The sequence below is a fragment of the Euprymna scolopes genome, chromosome 8 (assembly GCF_053919585.1).
Source record: "Euprymna scolopes isolate OS-2025 chromosome 8, ASM5391958v1, whole genome shotgun sequence".
NCBI classification, from domain to species: domain Eukaryota; kingdom Metazoa; phylum Mollusca; class Cephalopoda; order Sepiida; family Sepiolidae; genus Euprymna; species Euprymna scolopes.
In genome coordinates this window covers 68,070,610-68,091,281 of record NC_136489.1, presented here as the reverse complement: position 1 = coordinate 68,091,281, position 20,672 = coordinate 68,070,610, and the positions used below count along the sequence as shown (strand labels likewise).

General features: G+C 31.2%; 2 protein-coding genes across 3 annotated transcripts in view; one reads left to right on the top strand and one right to left on the bottom strand.

Moving 5' to 3' along the window:
- LOC145283599 (uncharacterized) overlaps positions 1-6,283 on the top strand; it is a 78,769-nt gene extending 72,486 nt beyond the window's left edge. For both annotated transcript variants that reach the window (XM_080132535.1, XM_080132536.1), the window contains 2 exons: positions 2,623-2,660; positions 5,562-6,283. In XM_080132535.1, coding sequence (XP_079988661.1) covers positions 2,623-2,660; positions 5,562-5,842 — 319 coding nt within the window. In that variant the 3' untranslated portion in view covers positions 5,843-6,283. The remainder of the gene's footprint in view (positions 1-2,622; positions 2,661-5,561) is intronic.
- Positions 6,284-12,047: 5,764 nt separating this feature from the next.
- LOC145283600 (tetratricopeptide repeat protein 1-like) overlaps positions 12,048-20,672 on the bottom strand; it is a 40,998-nt gene continuing 32,373 nt past the window's right edge. Inside the window, exons 3-6 of the mRNA XM_080132537.1 lie at positions 20,093-20,266; positions 18,293-18,478; positions 15,388-15,442; positions 12,048-12,427 (exon numbers count right to left, since the gene is read on the bottom strand). Of these exons, the coding sequence (XP_079988663.1) occupies positions 12,297-12,427; positions 15,388-15,442; positions 18,293-18,478; positions 20,093-20,266 (546 nt within the window). The 3' untranslated portion in view covers positions 12,048-12,296. The remainder of the gene's footprint in view (positions 12,428-15,387; positions 15,443-18,292; positions 18,479-20,092; positions 20,267-20,672) is intronic.

Below are 20,672 nucleotides of genomic sequence, written 5' to 3'. Positions count from 1 at the left end.
TTGGTTCTTACCATCTTTGAAATTCTGTAAGTAAAATTCATGGAAGAAACTTGATTTGTCTGTATCATTCAAAAAAAATTCTATAAATCTAAAAGTTTTCTTTCAGTTTTTCATCCTTTTTTTTTTTTTTTTTTTTGTGCAAGTCCAGAAATCAACCTAATTAAAAAGCAAAAATATCTTTGACATATGTACCTATTATAGAATGTAAGTGTCATATTCCGAAATTCACAAAAATTGATCAAAAAAATTTTTAACTAAGAAAATCAAATTTTATGACTAGTTGAGAAAAGTCTGTCTTGATCTGTCATATGAAGAAGGGAGACAACTCATTTCGAATTGAAAAGATATTAAATCAGCCTTCTTATGGCTACAATATACTATTAATTGCTAAAAATCCTAAAAAAAAAAAATGATTTTCTATATTGAATAAAAAAATATTTGATCAGTTTACATGATTTTTGGAATGACATTTTTGTTCCGTGATTTTTTTTTTGTATATTTGTATTTTATTTTTTTTTTTAATTAGGTTGAATTCTGGGCAAGGTTTTTTTTTTCTGCTGTGATTAAATGAAGCTTTAATTTATTAAATGTCTGCTGAGGAGATCCATATTATTTGGATTATTCGGACTACTGTTCTCATCTTGAATGTCATTTTCACAACAATCAATGTAACCTCTGACCTTCTTCAGGTATCTCTTTTTGAACTTGGGAATTTTTCTGTTAAACTCTGGAATCAGCATGAAATTTTGAACAGAACTCTTTATTTAATCCACAAGGTAGCATGCTTTCATTTTATCAGTTCTGAGATGTTTGTTCATCAGAAGTGTCATCTGAATCAATTTGACATGAAACCAAATAAAAAATGAAGGAAATCTAGTTGCTAACAAGAAACATTACCATTTCTTGCGCTTTCAAATGAAATGTTGAACAGCGATAATTTTTAAATTTAAATTTTCATTTTTTAACACTGTCAACTGAGGGAAGAGTTTCTTCGACATGTGTACGCAGTGTAATGATCCATGAAAGTGAAACCTGACTGACCAGTAAGGATTGAAGATATGTGGTGCATGGAGAGAATGATACGATGAATGTGTAGTGAGATCTTATAAGCTCAAATGAAGATTAAATCTGAACAGTATGAGGAGATGTATGCAGAACAGGAGATTTTATTGATATAGTCACATCGAAAGAACAGATGAGTTTTTGGGTTAGAAGTGTATTATGAGCGAGCGTAGAAAATGTATGTGTAATTTTATCAGCTTTGCTTTCTTATATGTACAAATGTATACTTGCTTTTTATCAAACCCTTAAACAACACCAAACGTGCATCTGAAATCTGCTATGCGTCAAATAACAATCAATTTCCGTGTTTATAAAACAACTTTATTTTGACAATTTCAGCTGGTGGTTATGGAGCGAGAGAGACGGGGATGGCGGATTGTGATGACGACGAAAGAATGCGAACAAGCCTGTTCACTGCGTCAGATTTTCTCCATTCTCTTTTTGTTGACTCAAAACAATCCGTTTTCCTGGTCATTCCATAATTTGGAATTCCCATAGTTTCCTTTGAATGACGCAAGTTGAGTGAAACAATCAGCAAATGGGACACAACTACCTCAAAAGCCGTTCTTTATATTTCCTGAAACTAGCACTGCTCGGCTTCACAAAACCCAGCACTGCTCGGCCCAACAGATGTAAAACTGTTGAGGTTGCAGGTTCAGTTCACTGGACAATGAACAGGAAAAGATGAGAGGAGTTGATGAGGATGAGCGTGAGAGAAAGAGTAGATATAGAATTGTAAAGGTAGTAGATTCCATTCACAGCGGAAGGTCAAGAAAAATAAGAGTGTTAAAATGAACTTGAAGGATAAATAATGACCAGGCCAGAGATAGGTTACTATGGTAGTTATTTCTTAAAAGCTATCCAACACATGTCAGCAAGTAAACTGGATATTAAACTGAATATGATGATGATGTGATTCAGCACTAAATGTAGTCTGATATCGCAAGGATGGTATGCATTCTATACATACACTGTGTTCAAACATCTGCAAAACTTTCTACTTTGCTTTGAGAAAGCATTGTCTTATTTCAAGGACGACTGGAAGAAATGTTTGCAAACAAAAAAGGACACATTTTTATCTTTAAAAAATATGTTATGATTTGGCGCTTGTGCAACTTGATTTTGTTTTTCATTGTTTAGAAAATCCTTCTTTTGAGTTTTGTACATTCAAATTCTATATCTACTAGCAAACCTTTGTATTCCAGGTGTTGTATTTTCTAGTTTAAAAAAAAATGCATATTTTTATATGAGTTAAAAATAAACTATTCTTTTACTTAAAAAAACAAAAACAATCTTTAATATTTACTAATGTTTAAGATGCAAATGTTTAGAAATCCAATTAATTATTTTTTAAAGAGAATTAAAGCCCCGTTCCAATTAAAGTTATTCAACTATAAATCAGAAAATGAATAAAGCGTCATCAATTAAAAATGTTCAGTGAATATTACTGTTTTGTTAGTTCGTATTCTTTTGAAACATTCATTTTCGTTTCAATTGACACCAAATCTCAATTACAATATGATACAAATATTGTTTTGTTTTTTTTATTATCATTTGTAGACCCAGAAGAATAACTACAACTTATACAGTTTCTCCAGGTTCGTATCTTATTACTTAAAAGTTTTAATATTTTAATGATTCTTATTTTAATATGCAGGGAGTTAATTTTTCAAATCAACTGATTTCTATCAACATCGCTTATGCCTGTCAATCTGTTTCTCTATTTGGCTAAAATCCAGGTTTTTTCCCCCCCTTTTCCTTGGACTTTATCTCTCCTTATAAGTTAGCACTGGGGAAGATAAAGTCCTGAAAAACACCCCATACTCAATTTATCTCAGCATCATACTTGCCATAACATTGTCATACAGAACCCACGTTGAGAAGCTCTAAAAGAAGCTCTTAACATACAAGTCTGTTTGCAACTGGCTAATAGCTCTTAAGGAGTCACGGCACAGACGTTATGCCTGTCAGCTTTTATGCTGTGCTATTCGATTGCAGCAGCATGGGTTCGTTCTGCTCATGCTGCAAAGGTTGCAGAAGGCATGCAGGACAATTATTGACAACTTAAAATCGATTAACCTATCATCTGTCTACAGGCTGTCTAGAATTGCTTCGCTGCAGATTTGAGAGGTGATAGCGCAGGCAGAGCATGCCAAACAGAGCAACAATAATCACCATCCCATATTTGGACATCAAGAGATGCCATAGCAACTATCATCTCATAAGAGCTTCACTACTGTCAGAGGGCTCAGACGATCAACACTAATGTTGTCTCGCTTGCATTGGTGGAATGTGTCAGTCAAAGACAATAACAATGAGGCTCTTCTAGCACCAAAAGATCAACCAGCATGATCTGAACCCGCCCGAAAAGAGTGGGTAACATTCAATTAGGCCTGAGCGAAGGTTGCCAATTCACTGATAATTTGCACAAGTGCGGATAAGTATTGATCAGTTGGTGTCTCTGCAGCGCCAACATGCAGACCATTGCACATGCTCTCATAAACTGTCCTATGAGCGAGGCATGCTTTGATATGAACCTAACCTGCCCGACAATGAGACAATTTTGAGATGGAGCGAAACGCTATGATGAGCACCAAATGTTAAAAAAAAAATCATAGATGACAATTGTTGATGAAACTGAGAAATACATTGCAAGAACTTCGGGTTTTTTTTGGGTTTTTTTATAAGCTAATATTTATATAAAAATATTTTTTTTATAAGCTAATATTTATATAAAAATATTTTTTTTTATAAGCTAATATTTATATAAAAATATATATATTTTTTTTTTATAAGCTAATATTTATATAAAAATATATATATTTTTTTTTTTATAAGCTAATATTTATATAAAAATATATATATTTTTTTTTTTATAAGCTAATATTTATATAAAAATATATATATTTTTTTTTTATAAGCTAATATTTATATAAAAATATATATATTTTTTTTTTATAAGCTAATATTTATATAAAAATATATATATTTTTTTTTTATAAGCTAATATTTATATAAAAATATATATATTTTTTTTTTTATAAGCTAATATTTATATAAAAATATATATATTTTTTTTTATAAGCTAATATTTATATAAAAATATATATATTTTTTTTTTATAAGCTAATATTTATATAAAAATATATATATTTTTTTGTTTTATAAGCTAATATTTATATAAAAATATATATATTTTTTTTTATAAGCTAATATTTATATAAAAATATATATTTTTTTTATAAGCTAATATTTATATAAAAATATATTTTTTTTTATAAGCTAATATTTATATAAAAATAAGAAAAAAGTGAAGATTTTGCTCACTTCTTTTTTTGTTTTTTTATTACATTTTCACCCCAAACATGGCACAGTGCCACTTTGATGCAGGGGGCTACTATGTAGGGAGTTGAACAGCAAGACGTCTGTTCACATTACACTTGAACTTCTGCATGTCAGTACAGTTGGGGAAGCAAGAACCCGGAAGAGAATTCCAAAGTCTAGCAGTTCTGGAGAAGAAACTATTAGTTTGTAAATTAGCTTTCATTTAGGATGTTGGCAACCTTCATGTGAGCCCTCCTGTAAGTACCCAATGTATTTCTAGAAAGTTATCCGGGGAAAAAACTTGTTTTTAAATTCGTGCTCACTATATTCTAATGATGAAACCTCGGAATTGAGATCAGTTATGTTTCATTGTGGACCACACAGATGTGTGAAGCAAATCTTTCCAAACCAATAATGAAATGAGACGCGACGTGTTACCAACTAAACTTAGGCTAATGCTGTTGGTTGTAGTTTTTGAACACGATTCCTTCATTTATTTTGTTGCCAGTTGTTTCCCCTGATATCTTTCTAGTTAGAATTCTTTCTAGAAATACATTGGGTACTTACAGGAGGGACCACATGAAGGTTGCCAATATCCTAAATGAAAGTGCTTCTGTGCAACAAACTGGATTGTTTGCAATTTCACAAAAGTCAAAAAAAATCTAAATTTTAATAAAAGGCCTTTAGCTACTTTGCATGAAACTAAATTGAACTGAATAAAGTCTTCCGCCTCAAAGTTGTGATCCCAAACTCCTAATAATTCAATAAGTTTCAGTGAATTCAGACCATACAAGTATATAAACAAATATCCTTTTATTAAGATGATAATATGGAATTATGATTTAACAATTTGCATATGAATGAATAAGCTGCATTAAGAACAAATTGGGGAGAACGGTGAGTTGAGTATTTGGCAATTGAGGAACTCTGAAATTAAGATATGAATTATGGCATCAGTGAAAAGGAGTCTTTTTTTTTTTTTTTTTTTTAAGATTACGTTGACATTGCTGATATGCCAAAAACACATATCTTTGTTTTGAGTATTTAATGTTATTTCTTTGCATTTTATCTAATCAAGTCTACTTTATTTATATATATATATATATATATATTTTAAGATATTCAAAATAAAACAATGAAAGTGCCTTCGAATGTGTCTAAATTTTGTTTTGTAGTTGTGAAAACTTTTCCAGAATTGAAGACTATGACTGTCCGTGAAAGTTTGCGACAACCAACTCTGAAGAAGCCAACGCGTACTGCTTATCGTATTCCTTGGACAACGGAACAGGAGGAAGAGTTCTACTTGGCCGTCAAAAAGAGGGGACTTGGGAATTGGGCAGCGATTAGAGATTATATCAGTTTTCATAAGACAAATATTAATCTCAAAGACAAATGGAGGAATTTTCATCAAAGCGGAAAGATCAAAATGCTGTCCAAGAAATTTGGTGCAATCTGAATTGCCTGCAGAATCAAAAACCTCTCTTCACATGACTAGCATGCAGATTGCTAATCCCTACAAGGATTGAACTTGCCATCCTTGGCTGACAGTAATGTTTATGTCTAGACTTTTAATTTTTTTTTCAATAAAAAAGGTGCACTTCAGAAAAACAACCCTTTTTTTGTGTGTGTCAGAGGTTTAGCCATACTGATCATGCGAAGCAAATATGGTTTTTATTTTTTGCTTTGCAAAGACCTGAGATTAAAGTCATTCAACACTTTGAATTGATAATTCCTTAAATTTGCAGTTCAATTGGTTTCTCACAAACCGATTTTATGAGTATTTGAAAAATGGTGAATTTTAGAAATTTCTTGTTTTTGTCCCTATAGTTCAGAGTAATGGTTATTTATTTTAAATATAGTAAAGCTAGATTAAAAAAAAAAAAAAAAAAAGGAAAAACTGCAAAATTCCAAGTTTTAGGAACAAAATTAGAAAAAACAAAAGTATCAAATGTTGGATGTCTCTTCGAACATTCACATTTTTATCAATTTTTTGCAGGAAACCTTAATTTAATTCGCATAATTTTGATTTTGGAAAATAAAATGTGAAAATTACAAATTCAGAATTTGTTTTTAATTTTTTTTTTATAACTGTTATATAACATAGGCCCATGTAAAACTGTATCTATAGAGATAATTTTAGACAAATAAAAATATTAAAATTTATATATAAGCATCCTTATGCTATCTAAAAATGGTTTAAAATCCAAAATTCTTATGGGTGACTTTGCTGCTGAAAAATCATAGCAAACAAATGAGAATAGATGCTGGAGATGAGAGCAACATCTTCGTTTATGAGGAAAATAGCAAACTTATGTTTTCATCATTTAGAGCAATAAAATTATTCAATAATATTTGGAAGCCAAGGCTGTTGAGTTCAATTCTTGCCTGGATTTGTATAAACAACGTCCATAATCTGAAAGGCATCAAATTTTTATATCAAAACAAAAATCTATTTTTGATTTTAATTCATTGTAAGAGAAGTAAAATAAAAAAATATTTTTACAAATTGGTTTAATTGTAGCAGTTTGCATATTTTTATATAAAAACTGAGCTGAAAAGGCCAAGACTCAACAACATTAGTGCAGGCTCTTTCAAGAGTAAAAATGTAAAATGCTCACTTAAAAAAAATTTTTTTTTTAACACTTGAAAAAGCCCACACTAAACGTCTAAAATGTCGAGTTTTTAGGTCTTTCCACCTCCGTTTTTATCATAACGGATTTTTATCCTATTTCCATCATATTTTTGTGCCCTTCATCCGAATGATGTTAAGTGCTGATTTTTATAAAGTGTGCATTTTATTTTTAGTAAAACATTTTATTGCATGTAAATGTTGTCTAACTCTGATATGGATATTAAATGCAGGAACTTTACTAAAAACTAATTGAGATAATTTTGGAAAAAAAAAAAAAATCTTCATCAGTACTCATACAGTTTAATAGCTAAAAAAATATTTCAGATGTCTGCCAGGAAACAAATACAAAGTGATATTCTCTCATTCAGATCAAAAGAAATACATTTCTAGACATTTGATGTTGGGCAAAAAAAATTGTTTTAATTTCTCTTATAGAGATTTGATTTTGTTTGTTTTTTGGCACACCACTTATTACTCCTATGATTTAAGAAATAGTGTGCATGCATATATATGTATTGGTTATGCATCTACCGAATTATCTGCCTTTGAATATGTTTGGAGAAAAATATGATGTCAGAATAGAGAGCTTTGAGGTAAACAGGTTGCAAAAACTAACTATATATGCTCAGGAAACCAGAAGTTAAACACATGCATAGGAGTTGTGTGTAATTTTTTTTTCATTCATACAAACCTGTCTTTTAAAAAAAAAAAATTCATTTTATAATCAACGACCAATTTGAAATGAGCCAAAGTTCATTTACTCGTTGATTTTAAAATGTATTATTTTTTTTTTTTTTTTTTTCAGACAAACTTCTATAAACTGAAATAAACATGATTACTAGATAATTTTCCTTTTTAAATTACTCCTCCACCTGATTAACTTTTTAGAGGTGGTTATATTTTCGGTCAAGTTTGTTTATGTACAACATAACAATTGGTCAAGTCATGTGGATGCTAACAAACTTAACCAAAACTTAAAACTGATTAAAAATTTTTTAGCAATGACGTCAATTCTGTTAATCATAGAGAATCATTGCTACTTGGTCCATGTCGTCCTTCATCTTTTGAGTTTGAATAGTTTTTGGTTACAATAGCTTTCCAGATTTAAAAACGGTAACCACAATGCAAAAATTGTCTGATCCGATAAATATTATTTTGAGTCATCGTCATTTCTATGGCATCACTTTGGGAATACTTTGTACAATATAGGGAACTAAGATCCAGGTGAAACTTTGGTCCATCCTAATGCTGTAAAGTGGAAGTATGCAGTCTCCTGACTGATTTGGGTTTCTGTTCACCATGTCTTATGGGTGGGATTAGTTTCAGTGTAAGGAATTGGAAGGTGGGGAGCATTTTCATCTTATCGATAAACAAGAGTATAGACAGATTAAATAATTAAGGATATTTCAATTTCCGTTCTCATTCTGGTTTTATTTTTACAATACTTTGAATGAAAAGCTGAAAAAAGATGAGAATAATAATCAAAAGTATCACTCCTCATCTCAAAATAAATAACAGTAAATATTTCATGCCTATCCAGCAGTAGTTCATATATTCTGGTTTTGAAAAAGGATGATATTAAATGTTTTTATTTTTTAATTATAAAAACTTAATAAAAAATGTTTTTTGTCAATTTTACAATTAAAACCAGGAAAAATATTCAGATATTTTTACAAAAAAAAAAAAAAAAATTGAGCATATTTAAAATACATTTTAATTAAAAATAGAATCGCTAATAAACAAGATTTATCTAACACAAATTCTGACGCGATAAGCTTTTATATTTAAAACAACACTAGCATATGTAACAAATCATAAGGCTGTGTGTGTGATTACGTAGCATAAAATAAGGAATCACAAACGTTATCCATTGTTAGCTATTGGTCGCATCAGTTTGTAGCAATTTTCTTCTCGGATTGATCTACTCTCACCCGGATCTAATCTCTCTCTCTCTCTCAGGGCACCTTAGAGTTGCCAACGGACTAAACTGGACGGTGTACTGAACAGTCGTAAATTCAACTATCCATAAACTGTCTTTTGCAACTGTTGTTGCAAAACTCACTGCCACATCCAAACTGCCTGTAAACAAACTCTAAATACAAATAAATCCACCTTTATGTTGAGTCTTTTTCCACCACACCTTGATTAACAATCCTAATTCAACTTCCTTTGTGTATATTGGTGAACAACTTCCTCTCTATTGTTCTGATAAACTTCTTTTTTTTTTTTACTTTCTAACACTTGTGGGGGGGGGTCTGATATTGATAGTATCACAGAATCAAATGCAGAGTTTTCAACCTTTTAAATGTGATCAAACTATATAAAAAAAACATATAAAAATATGGACTGCCTGTCAAAGGATGCAATTATAAAGAAAGTTCTATACCAAGATCAAAATTTAATAACTAAACCATATCTCTCTAAATTCGAAAATGTTTTATCAAACTCGTGTTATAATAAATACTCTTCTCTCTCCGTTTTTATAATTATTTCGACCGTGCTAGAAAATTACTCACACAAGATAGCCTAACCCTATATTTTTACAAAGTCATAATGCATTGAGTATTGTTGCCACCTGTGAACTGGTGATCTACCACTAGTCTCTCGCTCTTTCACCGTGTCCAAAAGAGTTTCAAATCTAATAGGTCCCACACTATTAGTCAAGCTTCAACCTCTGTCAGATCACTACAATGTCACCTCCCTGTGCCTGTTTTACAAGTACATTAATGGAATGAGCTCTGATGAACTCATTACACTTGTACTCCCTGGAAGTACACACCCCTAACAAACCTGTTAAGCAACAAAATTCCACCCTTTCACTGTTAAGATCCCTAGATTCCAGAAAGCCTTCTACTCTAATAGTTTCTCCCCTCGGACTGTTAGATTTTAGAACTCCCTCCTTTTCTTACTTCCCTGGCTGTATTAACTTGCAGATGTAATGTGAGCAGACATTTCGCTGCTCCACTCCCAAAAATCCTGTTAGATACAATCCCAAACAGTAGACCCTTACATTCCAAGTGGCAATATGCGTTGCTAGAGGTAAAAAGAATTAGAAAAGAATTCCATTTCTCTTATTTTAATTCGGTGTTTCCTTCCATCATCTAAAAGTATTCACCATTACATTTGTTTTAACATCTTTGGCATGGATCTTTGTGTACAAATGAAAAATGCGTACTGACAAACAAGCCAATTAACAATGGCTTTTTGTAGGAAATAATTTTCTGTTAAAGGTATATTTACAATATTGTACCTGATATTCATTTGAAAATTATAGAAATTAAAACATAAAAATGCATACAGGGTTGAGAGCAGAAGTAGAACACTCATGATTCATCCATAGACAATTTTGCTTGAAAACAAAAAACAAAAATTCTTAAATTCCATTTAAAATGTCTTTCTGTAAAGAAGCACAATTTCCAAAAACAGAATTCAGATTTTTAGAAAATAATGAATTAAGAAAAATGCAATTATTGGAATCTTAACCATTTTTAAAGATTTTCATAATGATTCATTTACATACGAATGTGGAAGATATGTGTCGGTTTATTAACAAGACCGAGAAAGATTAAATTTCTTACTTTAGGAATATAAAATTTGGGAGAAATATTATACTGACAGAGTTCATCAAAAAATATTATGTACAGCTTAGAAAACTCTAAAACCATTTTGACTGCACTAATTAAATTTGGAACATACATTTTATTATGAGGAAGAAAGTGAAAACTTTACTGTAGTTTCATGATTCATTCAATCCTTGGACGTTTTTATACATTTTAAAACAAATTCAAACACTTTTGAGGATTGGATAAACTATGCAATTGAAGTGAAATGTTAAAATAAGCAAGATTCACTATTATTCTATTAAAGCTCTGTATGCAAAGACATTGAGCAATACTTTATATATATATATATATATATATATATATACACACACACAAAGTATGCCATCTTGATTTTGCCTAGACAAGAGAAAAATCCAGGTTGTCCTTGATGTCAAAACAACATTTATGCAGGTGTACCCCAGACGTCGATCCTTGGACCTTTTATTATTCCTGATATTTATAAATGACCTGCCTGATAAAATTGTGTCTGAGGCGAGTATATTTGCTGACGATACCACATCTGATAATAGACATGAGGGAAAAACTAATGGACACATATCTAAGGAAATGGCTGAAATTTTACAGGAAGACCTCCAGTCTGTGATAGAATGGTGGCATAAATGGATAGTAACAATCAATGTTACTAAGCTTTTCTTTAACTACAAAAAAACAAAAAACTGATTAACATGACAAACACGCTTGTATCTCTATAAAGCCACAATTTGACCATGCATGGAGTATTATTGCCACATCTCAGTTGATGCATCTATCACCAGTCTCTCCCTCTTAAAAAAAAAAAGCCTACAACCTAATACGTTCCACACTATCAACCAAACTCCAACCCCTGTCCCATTGCTAGAATGTTGCATCCCTGTGCCTGTTTTCCAAGTATTTTAATGAAATGTGCTCTGACGAACTTGTAAGTACTTATGCTCCCTGTATGTAAATACCCTGGACTCATCCAACAATTAGAAAAATTCCGCTCCTTCATGAGGTCCCTAAGATGCTAGAGAACCCTCTACTCTAATAGTTTCTTCCCATGAACTGCTAGACTTTGGAATTCCCTCTCTGTTTCCTGCTTCCCTGACTGTACTAACCTGCTGAAGTTTAAATATAAAGTGAACAGGCATTTCGCTGCTCAAGTCCCAGTAGTGCCCCTGTAGTAATTATGCCAAATAGTAGCCGCTTACATCCAAGTGGCAATGTTTGGAATGAAGAAAAGTAAAAAAAAAAAAATAAATAAATAAAACATAAGACACTTTTTTCCATTTAGAAAAAAAATATTCTTTAACTTTTTTTAAATTAAGAATAAAAAAAACTTTTTTCTTACAAATTATAATTTTAGCAATTTTGCACAAATTTTGTCCACAAAACGATCATCGAACAGCTTTTCTGATATTAACATTTCAGGGGAGTTAGTTTTTATAAATTATTCTACGCAACCTTTGTGTATGAGATGCTGGACGGAGGATAGGATAGCACAAAAAAAAAAAACACATCTACTCAGATTATTCATCATTAAATAACTCATTTTCTTTTTTTTATGTCATGTTTTTTTGTTTTTTTATTCTTTTATCATCTTGCATGGAATCAGCTTTTTTTTCTTTTTTTTTTTTCCTCCTTTGGTTTGTCCCCCGTCATCTCGTTCCAGGAAGCAACTATTATTAAACAGCAAATCAGGAAGCATTCACATTCTGTTTGAAATTGACAGAATAAGAACCTGTATTAGGATCTTTTTGCATTTGGAAATTATCTGTCGACAGTCCAAATGGCTTCAAAATGAGATTTCCTAAATCTTTTAGTTTACCTGAAAAAAATAAATAAAAAATAATAGAATTTATTTTTCTAAATTTTTCAGATTGAATTATTCATATTATTTGGATTCTTTGGACGATTGTTCTCATCTTGAGTGTTATTTTCACAATATTTTAATCACCGTAACGTGTATGGCATAGTGGATAGAGTACTTGGTAAAATTCAGTCGTAAAATTTCACTCTTCTAGAGATTGAAGGTAGTTTCAATGTTTTCATGTTGGCAACACTTAAAATACAATTGCAAATTAGAACTTCTACCCAGTCATAGCTGAGGGAACAAGAACATATTACCGCCATGGATTAAATAAAGGGTTCCATTTGAAATTCTGAGCAGATTCTTTAGTTCGACAAATCACACCTGAAACCTGAAGAAGGTCAGAGGTTACATCGATTGAAACATTATGAAAAATACACTTAAGATGAAGACAATAGTCTAAAGAATCCAAATAATATGAAAAGAGAATTTTATTTTAAACCTGAAATTAGGAAAAAGATTCTAAAAGTTTATAAAAAAATCAAGGTTATTCATAGTCCAGATCCCAGGATGCATTAAAGCATCGGATCAAAGTCAATCTGTATAACAATTCCCTCACAAAAATATTGGAGATGAGGTTACTTTTAAGTGTTCATATTGCATCATCGTGTGCAGCGACTTACATTGAATGTAAAGGAAATTGGTTTGTTTGGTTTTATTTAATCTTTATTTTAATTGTTCTTTTTTTTACTAATGAGTCATTTATCAAAGCTAAAAGCTACTCGAGGATAAATGTTAATGAAATGGATAGTTAGTTGAATGATGGAAGAATATTATGAGACGATTGAAAATAATAAATGAAAAAAAATTTGTTAACTTATAATAGGTTTTTATGACATGGGATTTAAAGATGGTCATGTTGTATCTCTCTCAGGGAAACAATCCCGTGATTATGTTCAACAGATGGGAAGTCTTTACCAATTACATTAGACGCTAGGTAGAAAGAAAAGAAAGGAAAGTTCTTGGCAGTTTTGATAGGAAGACAAATTCTTGCTGTGAATGTCTTACAGTTACGAAAGACTTAAAAACAAATTATTTTTTTACTTTTCAGGTTTTTTTAACAATAACTATTAAGGAAAAACTTTTTTCTTTGTGATTTAAAAGAATAAATCTTTAGTGCAAGTCCACAGTTCAACCTAAGAAAAAAAAAATACAGAAAAATCTTTATGATGTACGTACCCGTCACAGAACAATGTCATATTCCAAAAATCATATAAATTGAACAGGTAGATTTTATTTATTTTAATTACTGGAATTCTTTTTGAGATGAGTTATTTGTATATTTATATTTATTTGCGACTATTATCCTCATCTTTATAGTTGTTTCACAACATTATGTGGCCCGTGGTACAGTGGATAGAGATGTTGAGTCTCTACAATTCTTAGTGAGCATTGTCTGAAGATAGAGGTTTCAATCCTACCCAAAGCAGGCCAGAGGATTAGCTGGCCAAAAACGTGGTGAGACAACAACTATGGAAGGCAGTAATTACTGAAGATACAGTCGAAGATTCAGCATTCCTATCCCATCACGGTTAACAATCTGACGCAGGCCAGAGGAATTGTTGGTTGAAATGTTATACAACAACAGCTATAAAGACGAGACTAATAGTTCGTAAATAAATAAAAATAGATTTTATTTTTAACTAAGAAAATTAAATTTTATGAGTAAGCATAAAGGGACTATCTTGCATTACCATTTTGGAAAAACAAAGGTAGATAACTCCCCAATAATTCAAACTTGCGAGATCAATCTTGTAATGTTAACGATTCCACATTAATGGCTTAAAATCGTTTAAAAATGATTCTCTTTGAAAAAGAAAATACTTGATCAATTTACATGATTTTTAGAATATAACATTTTCTTTCCTTGAAGAGTACATACATCATAAAGATTGTTCGATGTTTTTTTTTTCTTCTTTTTAGATTGAACTGTGCACCAAATGATTTTTTTTAAAGACAGTTTTCTTCAAAAGAAATTGCAACAGCAAAATAATGCTTCTGGCCTTGTTGATTTCAAAATATCGAGTTTAATTAAATATTTCCATTTTATTTTTGTTTTAAACAGGTTTTTCCAACTGTACATATCTTTATTCGTGTTATGGCTTTTTAAGTTGGCTGAGGTGCCTTGCAGTAGCAGGCAAGCCAACATAAACTGGCCTCATGTCAAAACTTGTTTTCATTAAGATGGCACATATAAATACTTGCAAGGTTCATAACTCACTCGAAAAGTAATCAACAATACGTGTGAAACACAAAAGCTTTTCAGCCGAAATGAGTTCATTTATCTTAGAAGATTAAACACACTCAAGTTTGGCAAGCGAGAAGAAACGGTTTCCTTTTGTTTCTAAAGAATTAATGAACAGCTTTTAATTGTTCTCTACTTTTCTCTTTTGTGATCAGTTTTAATTTCAGATTTACTTCTTCATTGCTTTTAGTGCCATCCTCGCAATTACGGTTTGGCAATCATCTTGGTCCAATTATGTTGTTTCGTGACATAGTTTTTCAAGCAGGATGATAGGCGTGGTCGTGCCCCTCCCACAGAAGTACAATCACAACAGTCCACACCCCAGTTCACCTGGAGTAAACAGGATTAGAGTGCTGCCTGTACCCAGAAGACAAAATGCTGGTATTTTGAGGATTAGAAGTGATTTGGTTTTTAAAATATGACTATTTTAATAAAACTACTAGGAAATCTAAATATCTAAAGCGTTTTATGGTTGATGGGCAAAGTTGTGTGTGTGTCCAGCTAGAAAGGAATGGGCCAAGGAGTTTGGAGAAAGGGAGGTGAAAACGGAAGAGTGAAAAATAGAAAGAAGTAAAGAAAAGTTTTAATAGGAACACTTTTGCCCCGGGCAACACTGGGCAGCTCTGCTAGTAATATATTCAAAATCATGCAAAATGTTTAGAAAAAATCTCACCCATCATTTCAGCTTTCATTTTCTCATTCCGCTCCTCAATCTGAGAGGGCAGTCTCTGAAAGAAACAAAAACTCAGTTAAAACAAATAGAAAACAAGCTCATCAATTTCCAGGTTTAAATGTATCAATAAACCAGTTGTGAAGCCAAAAAGTCATCCCATCAATAATAATTGTCCTTATTTACTTGTCTCCTCCTATGACGACAACCGTAGATACAGAGTCAGCTTTTAATATAGCGGATATACAGCTTCCTTAAAAGGAACACTTTGGGTTGGGACAAAAATAACAATTGCCTCCAATCTAGAAGGATTTCTTCTTCCCTGACTGAGGAGAGAAAAGGTGAAACATGATAAAAGAACATATACTACACTTTCCTCATATTTAAAGCTGTCATTTGTTTTGACACTAAAATTCAGTTTATGATTACATAATATTGATTAAAATTTGTAAAAGAACGGACTATTAAGACAAAAAATTATTTTTATCTCAACTATATATCTATAAAAGTGAACGTGTCAGTGTGTGTCTGTGTACATTTCCCTACGCAATAACTCTGTGAATTTTTAGTCTACAGATTCGAAATTTGATATACAGGGTACTGAGATTTGGGAAAATCGATGTGATCGGTTTTGGGCCAGAGATTTGGCAATTTAGGGGTCAAAGTTCAAAGATTTGACCTTTGAGAACTCTACTAAACTCTTCCGACAATTTTGGGTCTACGCACTTGAAATTTTAAATATAGGTTCCTTGGACATGGATTTAACTTAATAACATGATTTGAGCCCAAAATAATAAATTTTAAGGGGCCATAACAGGGGTCAAAGTTAAAAAAAATTGACCTCTGCGGTCTCTTCCAAATTACTCAGACAATTTCTGGTCTAAATATTTGAAAGTTTACATAAAGGGTATTCAGAGATAGGGCAAGCTTTTTCATCAATTTGGGTCGAAAATCTTTAGTTACCAATATAAAAATGTATGTATGTCTGTTTGCATGTCTGCCTTAAACTTTCAATAGAGGCGACGGATTTTACCAAGCTCAGTATCGTTTTAAAGTTCAACCTTTCATACGACAAATATCGAAAAATTGGCTAAAAACATTAATATCTTCCCCTTCAACTAGGCACTTTTCTACAGGGAGGGGGGGTCACTTTTTTTGCCGATATTTTTTAAAGTTATCCTCTCCTTTTGATTGTCTAGCCTTACTTTTAAAAAATGCCGATTCCGGTTTGGCGGTGGTCGTAACAGCATGAACGTTAGGTTTTACCCCGTTCTTTTCTTCCTTTGCGGTACGGGTTCGAGCCTGCCTTCCTACTACCACTTTTTTTTTTTTTGTTTTGCTCAACATACACGTCCAAACACCCGGGCAACGCCGGGCTGAAATGCTAGTATATATATTAGTTGAGATAAAAATAATTTCTATATATATATCTCAACTATATATATATATATATATATATATATAGTTGAGATAAAAATCATTTATATATATATACATCTCAACTATATATATAGTTGAGATAAAAATAATTTTTTGTCTTAATAGTCCATTCATTTACAAATATATAAATCTTTTACATACATATATATATTATTATAGAAAAGTAACTTTGTGCGTGTGTGAGAGTTTCTGTCTCATAGGTTCCCTAATGGCCGAGCATATCTTTTGCAACTTTCACACAAATGTAATTTATATGTCTGGCAGTGTTCTTAGATTTGTTTTGTACAGAAATTCATAAAAAGGTATCGAAAATCAAAAAAATACGAACCTAAAAATAGTTTTTTTTCTTATAGGGAAAAAAAAAAAAAAAAAGAATTTTTACAGCGGAATTTTTATATGTTATACCGGCAAGGGAGATAATAAAATCTTAGTAAATGGTTTCTTCTGAAAAAAAAAACAGAATAATTGAAATCTGAAGATATAGGTCAGTGGTAAAGCATTTGACTACAGATCGAATGATCCCCTATTCAAGCCCAACTGTACCTTTAATTTTTTTCTTAGGAGTTCAATTTACGATAAAAGAAGATATGAGGTGGCATGATGTGGCCCTCATTTGAAACCACACCAAAGACCATAACCCTAGCCGGAAACTTTGTTTTCAACACCCTGGCTACGTCTCTCTTATCCGGATTTGCATTTTGAGGGTGCTGGCAATGGTCCTGTTGTCATAACTTGGATTGATAGAGAGCATGAGTTGTGTAGCAGTGCATGCCAGATCTCACTCATTGAACATTGTGTCACTTTCAGACATGATAGAAAGCTCCTATCACTCTTGAGATTTATACACAACTGGCCAACTAGTAGATGGTCTGCAACAAAAAAAAAAAAAAAAGAGAGAAAACCTTGTTTTCAGCAAACAGAAATGGAATTATGTTGTCTTTTCTAGGGCAACAATTTTCTCGTTCACCCTGTATAGATAAATAGATAGTTTAGTTTTCTCCCTTTCTCCATGGTTGTTGGATTGGCTACGTGATAGAGGTTAAAAAAAAAAAATGAACTTCATGTAGATCGATAAAAAAATAAAAATATTTATCACAATATTGCATGCATGAGGGTCATTTCAAAAGTATTTTTTTTTACTCAAAAAGTTGAAGGGCTACAGAGACAAGAGTAGTACCATTAAAATAAGATACTCTTTATGCTCCAGAATTTATTTTTCTACATAGTCATCACCATTTTCAAGTAATTCAAAGACACATCTATGACAGGGGTTGTTTTATTAGTCTCACATCATCAATATCTGCAACAGAGAAATGAAACTTTTAGATCATGAATGCATCAATTCAGGCATCATAACAATGCAATTTGCCTGACTACATTACCAGAGTTACTTCACTAAAAATAAGACTCTTACACGATATCAAATCACCATTAAGATACAAAGTGTGTAACAACGCTGTGTTCTTACCATGCAAGCAGCCCTGGCTGCATGTTGAGAAGGATCCATTTCCAAAATCTTCTTATAATCCTCCAATGCCTCATCCAACTTATCTTCTTTTTCGTAGAGTTCAGCTCTTCTTATCAAAGCTTTCAGATAATTGGGATTTAATTCCAAAGCCGAACATGAATCTTCAATGGCTTTTTTGTTTTTGGACTGACAAGAATAAATAGAAATCATTAAAAAACATGAAAGTAAAAACAATTCGAAAGTAAAACTCAAGGATAATTTGACTAAAATATTTAAATTAAAATTTAACAAAGTTTATTTTTTACATTTTCATTTTAATTTGTAGATGATGTATCATTAAGTTGAAATCGAGTACATCTAGTTTGTTTCCCTGGGGCATTTTTTCTTAGTCATTTTAATCACACAAAATACTAAAATATACCATAGTTCATCTTTAATTTATTTGGCCCCTCTCACCTTATGTCTATTCAACCATCTAATATTTCTTAACATCTCTTTAAGCATTTAACAAGTGATTTTTATTCAGTGTTGGTATCTAATTTATACATGTGCCTGTACACACCGCAAACACATTTGTAAATTAGATGGCAAAATAATCTCCTCACTTAGTACTTTAATATAATTAAATATTCACACATCAACATACTTTAGTATTTGAATTATATTTAGAAATCTATGCAAGTCAAATAACAATGTTTTTGTTTTTTTAAATAAAGATATAAAGGCTTTTGACTATATTTTTATTAGACTTTTTGTGGACAGTAATCTGTTGAGATGTACAATGCCTCTGAATGTGTGCATCTGTTAAATGTACCTTCATGTTTTTTGAGATAATGAAATTTTACATATAATCTTGCGAGAAAGAAATGTACATTTTAATTTGGCTTTTATAAATTTCTAAAATTTAATCCAAATAACAATGTGTGAATATTTCATTATGTAGTTATTATGTACATAATATATATATAATCATGTAGTCATGTTTAACAGATGTAGACATTCTCAAAACCAACCGTTATCTACATCTGAATGAACTACTATCCACTACTATTTTTTTATATCTACAAGGGAAAAGATGCTACCCCCCCCAAAAAAAAAAATATGTCTATATTTGAAAAGGACTTATTTTGTGGCAAACACTCTAAGTTAAATAATTTATATATAAAAAAAAAAAAAAAAAAAAAAAAAAACAGTTTTTTGGCTTTCATAATTTTTTAAATTGTAACTTATTTTTAGCTATGCAAGAAGAATATTTTAACAGAAGTCATTGTTTACGAATGTTCAAATAAAACCAAAGTAGAATAGTGGTTGTTTATATAATAATAGTATAAAATTAATATGGCAAAAAAGTAAGCAATCCTTCTTTACAATAGACCTATTTAATCCAATTAAAATATGAAAAGAGTTGTGTTTGAGGGCTATGACAATGCAGCTTGTGGGCAAACACTGTGGCATGTAGTAAAAGAATGACAATATTGAAGGAATTTTAATAATTTTTAATTATAACATATTTATTTACCAACATAGTGTGTCATACAAGATGGTAGATGTGCAAGTTTCCAAAAATTTTCCCTCACAAACTGCATTATCATAAGCCTCAAAACAACTCCTTTCATATTATGCACAATGCTTCAAGCAAACTACAAAATTTTTCTTGATGTTTCTTTTTTTTTTTTGCATCACCAAAACCTTTGTTTATTTTTTTGAGTGAATGGTTTTATGGCATCATCCAACTTTAGAGTGCAAGAAAGGCAAGTTTAATTGAATTTCAAAAGGAAAGAATCCTTTAAATGTTCTTACCATTCTCATATAACAGGCAGCTCTGTTGGAAAACATGATGGATCTGTCTTTGGTAAAAACCAAAGGACAAGTTAACAAAGCTTTTGTATACAACGAAACTGCTTCTTGGAAGTTGGATTCTTTAAATTCTTTGTTGCCATTTTCTTTGAGAGTTTGTGCTTCTTCTTGGCGACTCTACAATCAGGATGAAGAAATTAGTTAAAAATTAATCAAATTCTTTCATTAAAATTTCTTCAAATTATGACAATTTTGAATAAAAATTCTTCATCCAGTCTGAAACACAAAGAGTGATTAAATAAAATTTATGTTAAACAGTAATTATAATTATTTTTGTTTTACATACTGGCATGAGTTAGACAGCATTTAGTAATTTGACCTCCAAACTAACATATCTTTGACAGGTCTTTATTTTCCCCTCTTCCTCTCAAGTCAATTCTTATCACTTGCTCCCGTTTTCATTGGCCTTCCCCTGTGAATTGACACCAGTATCTCAATCGTTCTACACCTATTAATCCAATAATTTTAATCCCTTGTTTCAATGTGGCCTCCACCATCAAAGTCTTTTGTTCTGAACACATTT